A 9755-nucleotide genomic window follows, 5' to 3' on the forward strand; every position below is an offset into this window, starting at 1 on the left:
GAATTTAACAGATAACAACAAATTCATCAAAAACTGCTTTAGGTTTTAATTAGCCAAACAGTCTTAACTGGAAAACAGGTTTCTCCCAAACACAAGAAACTGTTCCTCTTGGCAACAGCACTGTTCTGGCCTTACCCAGTACCAGAGTTTTTGTCATTGACTGCAGTCAGAAACCAGTCCAAAGAAGAAACTAAGAGCATCTCAGCAACTGTATGGTCATTGGAGTAGCTGGGGGAAGGGGAATGGCAGGAAACTAAATTGAACCTCCCCTCTCTTACCACTAAACTACTGGATAACAAATAACACCCCCCTCTTACCCCTAAACTACAGGATAACAATTAACTCAACACCAGAGCTGGTCCTGGAAAAAAAGACTGACCATACTTTTCTCCCTTTTAATCCTTTTTTTTGACACACACTTACCCTTGTTATGTTCATTTCATTCTTTAGAGTATATCATAAAGCAACAATTCAATTCAATCATATAGCTTCCTACAAATGAAAACCAGTTCTAGTTATTACTGAATGCCAAAGTTGATTAATGTAATTAAAACATTATTCCCCATGCAAAGTTATTCTGAATTTACATATGCAGTCACCAGAACTCCGAACTCCTACCTTCCGTAGAGCACTCCTTAACAATACTCTATTTTGCACAAAGCCTATTGTTATTCCTTTGATTATAACACCTGGAGTAATACAAAGATCCAACTATAATGGCACAAAACAGATGGTCACTATTGTGTTACTTGTACACTGCTTGCAAACAGAAAGAATGTGAACAACCCATGTGATAAAGAGAAAAGGAGTTCAATGAGTTGAAAAAAGTTTGAATCTGTTTTCTTTTTTAGATTAAAACTGCATAATTCTTTGGGAATCTGCATACCATTTATAAATCATTTAATAAAGTAGAATATTAAATACAATTTGTAGACATCAGAAAATGACTAAGCTGTGCAAGTATATTGAAATATTTAAGAATCCATTCCAGACAGAGTTAGAACCAGTTCTCAAATCCCGAAGTTCAGATATTAATAGAACAATTTAATTTTCTGAATTGATTGTTTTGTGAATCCATAAACAAGATCCAGTTCTTAAAAACAATTCCTCACTGCTTCCAACTGAGTCAGTAGCATAAACAGAAAATCTTAGTGAGTTTCTACTAGATGGAGCTTTAAAATTAGAAAGCCAGTTCAAAAATTCATGAAACAGACATGATTCAGAACTACAAGGAAAACTGGGACACTGGCCAATTTCAAGAGAGTTTGAAATTTTAACTGATTCTTTCTCAGTGCCTAGGTAGTGATATCATTCAATATCAAAATTATTACCTAGTTCCAAATTACATGAGAGATTATACACTTACCATTAATCCATTTGGCTTCTGGATTGTGAACTATGAACTCTTTTCTGAAGAGATCTTCCAAGGACAATCTGGTTTCTGATGAATTTGCGAGTTCATCTAAAATAAACATAACAAGATCATTTTAGATAGTTATTAAAAACAATATATTCAGTATAGCTTGCAAAACATTAGAATTACAGAACCAGAATACATAGTTCAAAGGTCCTGTCAAAATCAATAACAGTACCTTGCTCTTACTTTTTTTCACTACCAGAAAATGTTTCATTTTTCTTCAGTAAAGCTTCAGAAAACAAGGCACTGGTACCTTATGGACAGGCCAACTGAAGGATATAGTGTTTGACTATTTATTATACTGGGACCGTAGTGGCAAAGCTCCTTCCCACAGCCCTACGCCGTAAGAAAAGTCTGATTACGAACCAATACAATTGGAGCTTTTCCTTCCAGTGTGTCAGGCATCTACCTTCTTTACGAGAGGATCTTTTTGTTAGTCAGATTTTGTCCTTACAGATTGCTGATATTAAACAGCACCACTGATGACAGACCCACAGAAAAACAGTATTTAGAATCACAGCAGTCAAGGAGCAATCTTGTTATCTTGATGTCAACCCAATATGTTACCAGCACATTTTTAACAAAGAAATGTGCTTTGTAAAGGTCATATCCTGTAATACATTTCAGATGAAAATGCAACCCCTTCACAGTGAATAAAGTCAATCATAGTTTCGTTATTGGTCTTTATTCAGCCAAATTTCTCAATTAGAGGCCCAGCTGAAAGCTTACTGTAATCAACAACAATATGATATTTTTTTTTACTCTAAATGTCAGCACTGCCTGCTGCAGTCACTTCAGTTAGTATTAATAAAGTACATCCTTGCTGTATTGAAAAGAAACTCCTTTTTAACGCACATCATAAATTTACAATAGATTCAAGGCCATCACAGCTGCTCACTCCACGGCACTGCTGCATTTTGCACGTGCCTCCTTCCCAGGTCTCAGCAGGGCCCCGGTAAGCCCTTAGCATAATCAACTCTTCTTGCACTTGATGTCTTATAAGGCTAAGCATGCAGAGTTGTTCAAATCCGCTCTCATAAGACAAACGTTCTAATCCTTAAATAAGCTTTTTGCCCTCTTCCTACCTGCCAGGGATCAAAACGGCCTGTCCGGGGTTTTTTTTAGTCTCCAAGTCCAGCATGGGACACAATATTCCACTTGCAGCCTTACTAGAGCTTTACAGCAGAGTAACATTATCTCTCTTGATTTATACCTAATCCCTCTGTTTACACATCATGGGACATTGTTAGCTCTTGCTCCTGCCACACACTGAGTTTTTATCTTCAAAGTAAGCACATGTTGTTATATATGCTCTACTCAGCTCCTCAAATACACTGCCTGTCTTCAAAACACTACTTCTAACTTAACAGCATCAAATACTGGGCTCTTCATGTGCCCGTTTACCCCTTCCTCCATAACCTTGCTGATTACCTACCCTCAAACAAGCTGTTTTTCATCACCTGTTTTGATTCAACATACCCTGGTCCTGATGCTGTTTGTGATCCCAAAAGGATTCCCCTTCTAACCTTTCTTGAGTCTGTTTCTATTTATTGTGACCCCTTATATCCTGCCAGTTTGCTAAGTATCAATCGAGCTCACACAAGCTGTTATGTTGCCAAAAATTGTCTTACCCAAGGCAGTTTAGTTTTCACAGGTTGGGGGGGGGGCAGGGGTTTATTAACTCCTTTAATAAAAATCACTAAAACAATATATCAACTGTGTACAGAAAGGCTATTGGAGAAGAAAGGTACACCGCCTCTGTTCTCTGTCTTTTAATTCACATGCCTGCCAAGTAATCTCAATATAAATTGGATTTTAAAGTAACTTTTTAAATTGCTGTTAGCATTTCTAAACTGAAAATCTTGCTTGAAGCATCTTCAAGCAACTTTACTAGATATTCAAAAAGTAATTTTTTTTCTAATGCTAAGTCATTACCAAAATAGAGACTTGTTTGTAATCCTTGACACTAGCTTTCCACTCTGTCAATATCTCATATTGTATAAGAAAAATGTTGATTTGACATCAAAAGACTCTAAAATGGTAATTTAAGTTTCTAAAATGCCTAGTTTATATATAGCAAGATGAATAACACATCATGTGAACTCTCAAAACACTATATTGGGTTAATCTTTCTTGAGGACAAGCACAAATTAGTATGTACTTCAGGAAGTACTTGTTTTATTTTCAAGACTGCCTTTTTCCACTTCATGTTTATTACCACATTACCAAATAGCCTACTATCTCTTTTTCATTTCTATTTTGAATTTTATTGAATTATTCCTTGAAGGAATTGTATTTCCAATGTCCTCACACTATTTCCCATGGATTTCTATATTTCAGTCTGAAATTATATATATTATGTATAGAAAATGAACACAGATTACAAAATATACAAACAAAATCAAATGTTAAAAACTAAATGGCTACTTTTAAACTACACATCAAACTAACAACAGTTCAACAACTGGTATGTATTTATTGAAAATGACAAACCTGTTTGTGCTTGCTAAACTAGAAGACTGCAAAAGTAGAAATAAATAGCCTCATTACTTTTCACGAGTTTATAGAATATTATTTTTGCAGGTTAAAAGTAGTCTAAACACCTCATAAAAATTTACCTTCTAACTTAGCAAATAAAACTCATAATGATGTAGTGTAGTATTATTAACTCAAACTCCTTACTGACTTTTCTGTAGAAGAAAATACTTTAACACTAGAAATTAGGATGAAGGCTTAATGTTAAATGCTGCCTGAAAAGTGGAAAAAAACCACTAGTAAACTGTATGCAAGCTAACAGGTATATCAATAACTGGGAATTAGTATAGTTTGTATTATGTTTGCATGAAAAAGGAAAAACAACTTGCCAGAAAGTAGTCAGATATCAGAACTTGTTTGCCAATTTACAGTAGTTACAGGGAGCCTATGAGAGATGGTGTGGAGGGGTCAGTCCCAGCCGTAATATTCTAAACAGAATATTTATCTATTGGACATAATCCAAATGGATCCTCTTCTGAGAGCTTGATTTTATTCAAAACAATTTCAAAAAAGCATTTTCTGTCAGTTTGGCTGACCTAAATGTTCCCTAAAGGAATTTTTTCTGCAAAGCTCTCTTTTTTGCATCAAGAGATAGCAAAGCAAACTCTGAGTTTGCTTTGAGTCTATGATTAGAGTTACATGCCACTTTGCTCAACAGCAATTACCATATATCAGCATGCATGGTTTTAATGGTAACATCAATATCTCAGTAATGGAGTCCCACATAAAGCAGTCAAGTCTGCCACACCTTCAGAAACTGTAAGTTAACATGAAGGTAGAACTACTGTCATTCCCAAAATGAAAAGCAGCCATAAGTGTTGTGGCAAAACACCTGTACAAAGGTGGCAACATCTGTACAACTCTTAGGCTGTTCTTAGGTGATTTTTCATATAAAAGCTTTCAGCTGCTAGTACTTCTAATTGAGCATTCCTCAGTTTTGAAATATAGATCAACAGTGGTTGATCAGATAGGTCTTCAGATAATTCCTACAATGTGGAACATACTATCATGACGCAAAGCACAAAAACATGCTGATTTAAAGGCAGGAGTGAGGCACTGATCCCAGAAAAATCTACCTATGAATATTTCAGTATGTGCAGGTATGTGATGAAACTTCAAAAACATGAAATAGAAAAGAAGCAGAACAAGAAAGACACCTGTGTTATGTTTATACTGACATACAAACCAAATTATGTCATCTCATAAACAGCTATTTCTTTCTCTGCAGTGGCCATTAATTCCCAATATAAAGAAAGCTATATATGTAAGATTATTCCCAGGGTATTTTCATCTTTTGTTCTCTCTTAAATACTTCTGCAGTAATCATCTCCAAATATTACGCAAAAATCACTAGATTCATAATTAAATTGCTCCAAAGGACAGACAGGCTCCTACTCTGAAACTCCGAAGTTTTTCCACAATCCAGTCCTACTTTAACAGGAGTAACCTCATTCTTTGGTATCTTCATGCACTTTCTTCATCATTGCACTTATCTAACTGTGAAGAAAACTAGCAGAGATACTTGCCTGCAAGCCTTCTACTCCCGGCTACAGAGCAGTGTAGCAATTTGTACTCAGTGGGCACAATAGGGTTTTTTTCCCCATGTACTCCTTAGTCCGCAGAGGTTCGCAGAGAGCTTGTGAGCTCCAGCAAGAGGTTACTGGACTAGGAGTCCATTCAGATTCTACCTCTAATGTCTTAGATTACTAAATGGTCTGGTCTTTCATTTTTCTATCTCTTTGTTGAGAACACTAATACATATATAGTTTCTGAGTATTAGCATAGATGAAAAGCAATATAAAAGGAAGCAAAGTATTACTGATATTGTTGGTACAATTTACAAAAACAACAATCATAATTGCAACACAGATATTTCATATTTTAACAGAACCCAAGATATTAGTAGGTCAAAATACATCTCTTATTTCAACACAGTTCCTGCTTAGCATTGTATATTCAAGTTATATTTCATGTAATAAAAAACAATAAAAATATGTCAAGAATTTTCATTTAGTGTTAATACCACTTGTATCTTTAAGCAGAAGCTAAAGCCTCTTTGAAGCCTTTTGCATGTAACTTACATAGAAGATTTTCTTTTAAAAGCGTGTTATCTCATACAGAAGCATTGATCCCTCTACTATTAAAGCCATGAAAACCGTTGCTCAAAGTTTGAGGGAAGTCAAATGACAACTGTTAAAGTGTACACAGACCTAAGACTTTCTTATATTGTGGACGAAGCAATGTATAAATAATTGTAGGCAAAAGAGATCATTTCTGTTGGATTTGTCTTTATCAGTAAATACACTTTTGCCTTCACAAAACTTTCAACAAAACAATCAGGCTTCTGAGCAACCACTAGCTGAAATTATTATCATCTCCATAAAAAGAAGCAGCATGATGTACAGTGTTTAGGGCAATTTATATGAAAACTAAAAAGCACCCTTCAGTACAGACAGAACTAAATAAGGAGAGAAGTCTCTGATGCTCAAAGTAGTGTTAGAAATGAAAAGCAGTGCACTCTGAACTCTCCCAAGGTAATGTAGGAAAAAATTCTCACTACTGCACAGAACATCGTAATTCAGCTCCATTATATTTTGTGAAAAGAATTTGCAAACCCAAGAATTCATAACAACAGATTTGTAGCACCTTAGAACTGAGCACCTCGCAATAGCCAGACCGGTGAGAGAATCTCCAAGTTTTTCCTCCCCTCAGATGCTAGACATCCCAAAGTGATCTTACATATCTTCAAGACCAGATAGATAACTTCAGCTACAGTGCTTAGTACCTGCCAGCAAAGCAGCAGAGCATCAAAATATTTTCTTCCAAAAACATATTAACTAATCATGAAAGTGAAGGGGGAACAACACTGATTAGGATCAAAATAGGGGAAGTAGCTATCCTACAATGGACCTCCAAAGTTTTCTTTGGTAAGCATTTCCAACCCGCAAGAAACCCCAGTTTTACACACCCAGATCATTTTGGGAAAAAGGTTTTTATTTATATCAAGCTCTGCAGTCTCTATGGGGTATCTTAGAGCATCTGAGCTGACAGAACTAGTTTTCACTCGCATGACTTGAACTGAAATGTAGGTCCCAGCTTACATCAAGTTTTCAAGCAAGCTCTCTGGATTTTGAAACAGCCTCAGAGATGTTGTAATTCACTCAGCTTTTTTAACATATTAAAAAAAACAACAACATTTCCCTAGGTTGCCTATTCTTTTTTCCACGAGTGCCTTCAAAGACTTCAATTTACATTTTTACATCATTAATAATTCTACATAGATATAGAGCCAGAACTGATGTTTATTATTGTGAGTTCCAGCATAACACTTTTGAGATTTTACAAGCCTTAAAAAGAGAGTTACCTCTCCTTGAAAAGAAAAACAGTCTTCTGTCTTAAACTGTACCAGGATACACCACCATTTGCCCTCAACGTCTGTTTTTATTAGTCCCTGAAGAAACTCCTATACACTGAGACAACAGCAGCACAACTTTGCTTTTATTTTTCTCAAAATGCTCTAAGTGGAAATAAGCAAACAGTCATTTCTTTATCATTCCTTGGACAGCCCCATGTGTATGCAGTAGATATTTATACAAAACAGAGGAAGCAGAATAGTCTGCAGTATTCCTACATACTTGCTCTCCAGCTGTCTTGTTCCCTCTGACAAGCAAAGCTTTTTGATCCTTTTCCATTCAGGCTCACCATCTTCCTTTCAGGCAGCAGCAGTCTACTACTGTTCTTGGTCATGCACAGACCCACCCAGCTTCCCTTGATAATTTCATCCAGTGGCCAAATTGTCTGGAACTATTATTTAACTAAAAAGCACTTCATTAATGTTTTGGTTTACACAAACTGGCCACTTACAGGGCAGAACATCTGCAGACCAATATTTACTATGTAGGCATGCCATCCAAATCAGGTACTTTACATTATAACTTCAAAACCGACAAAAATAATTCAAATATATTTTTTCTTTAAAAGTTGTACAGTGTTTCCTTCTCTTAGGTTCCTAGACATGACTAAATGGTTGCTACCCCAGCAGTAAAAAGAAAATCTTTAGAAAAATAACTCAGATCAAATTAGGAAAAAAAAAATTAAGCATAATTATTTTATATGATCAATTACTTTTCTTGTCTTCTACTTGCCCTTCCCCCCCCCTTTTTCTTGCAAATGAACCATTAAGTAATTTCCCCTCTCTTTGTTTTTGAGAGAGATAAAAGGGAAGAAGCTTATGCATGTACATATGAAAGATGCATGCTTCTGGTTCAGCGAGAAGTTTCATTCTCAGTATTAGTTTTCCTTGACATACAGCTTTCTCTTAGCTCATCTGTGAATCTAAAATTACACCAAGACACAAGTGACAAAATCTTAAAGTCAGCTCACACCTGCTGAGGCTAATGAGGATTGCTTGTAGCCATCTCAAGGCTGACACAATCCTAAGGACCTACTGCCAAAGCCAAATGCTTCCGCTCCACAAGGCCTCCGGTAACTCCTGAGTCCCTACAGGCACCAAATTTATAGTAGCCAGAAGTTAAAAATGCTTACTTTAACATTTATATGTAATTTTAATAACTGCATTATAAATCATACACCTTCAGTAAGATAAAATAAAGAAGTAGGTTACCTGGGGTTAAAAGAATGACAGACATAGTGATGAGTGAACAAACAACTAGAATCACCAGCAGCGCAATAGCAATTCCCTTCCAGTTCCTCTGCGGAGGGCTGTTACTTCCAAGTTCCTACAGGAATGGAAAAAAATAAAATAAAAGGAAAAGACCATGTTTCATAATCATATATTTCTAGAACTATTAGTGATAGGAAAATTGCTCTGTGCATACTCATAATCACAGTATGGGAGGTGATCATGATCCCTCCCCTCTCAATAGTACACACAGTCATCCAAAGGTGTGTTAATTCTTATGCTTTTTTAATAGAGCTCTCCTTTTTTTTTTTAAATATATATGTAATTTTATACCCCTAAGAGACAATCAAATGAGCTTATACAAGCTGTCCAAAATACGACTGGTGTTAAAATGTGCTGAGCATAAACTTCAGGACAATATCAACTAGCAGTTTATAAGATAATTACAGAAATGAAATGTAGCAATTTACTGTAATTCCACCTAACGTGGTTTGGACGATAAAGGTTTAAATACACATCTTTTTTAATGTACACTATTAAACTTATTTGTAATAGAAAACATTTACAAAACTGCCTGAGGCTCCAAGTATTCCATCCGAAGCCGCACAGCTCTTCTTTTCTACACAGTAGTTCAACTGTAAACTGCTCCCCTATTACTCATAAAAAACAAACAGTAGCTTATAACAAATGTTAAACGAATGCTTCTGTAACTACTAGTACACTTAAACCTGCATTCTCTGTGGTTACATGTTTAACTCCTATTAACTCCAGCCAGACGCCATTGAGGTTTGTCAATAGTAGCAATGCATTGCCTGCGTTCATGGTACAGTTTGACCCAAGCAACACGTAAACATCTAACAACAGAATGACAAAAACAGTATGACAATTGTTTCATACAATCCTAACTTTCTCTCACAGAAAGCATTATTTTTTCTATCTATAGCTGGCAAGCATAAATGTTTCCCTGCCACAATTACCCATGCCTTTACTACCTCAGAATTAAATTGCTGTGGCAAGACTCTCTGTGAAAAGAAACCTGGGAGGGACTTCTCAGATGATGCCACTTCAGCCTGCTCACAAAGCGGAGTTACGTTACACAAGCGCTTCATGGTCTGCACAAGCTTTCACTAAGCTCCAACTAAATACCGGGTGGGGTAAAAA

The 9755-nt window shown here is 36.0% G+C and overlaps 1 protein-coding gene across 1 annotated transcript in view; it reads right to left on the reverse strand.

Moving 5' to 3' along the window:
- Positions 1 to 8616, reverse strand: part of DPP10 (dipeptidyl-peptidase 10 (non-functional)) — a 239021-nt gene extending 230405 nt beyond the window's left edge. The window contains exons 1-2 of the mRNA XM_010575126.1: positions 8577 to 8616; positions 1367 to 1462 (exon numbers count right to left, since the gene is read on the reverse strand). Of these exons, the coding sequence (XP_010573428.1) occupies positions 1367 to 1462; positions 8577 to 8601 (121 nt within the window). The 5' untranslated portion in view covers positions 8602 to 8616. The remainder of the gene's footprint in view (positions 1 to 1366; positions 1463 to 8576) is intronic.
- Between the last annotated feature and the right edge of the window lie 1139 nt (positions 8617 to 9755).

Source organism: Haliaeetus leucocephalus, unplaced genomic scaffold (assembly GCF_000737465.1).
Source record: "Haliaeetus leucocephalus isolate CR32 unplaced genomic scaffold, Haliaeetus_leucocephalus-4.0 Scaffold451, whole genome shotgun sequence".
NCBI classification, from domain to species: domain Eukaryota; kingdom Metazoa; phylum Chordata; class Aves; order Accipitriformes; family Accipitridae; genus Haliaeetus; species Haliaeetus leucocephalus.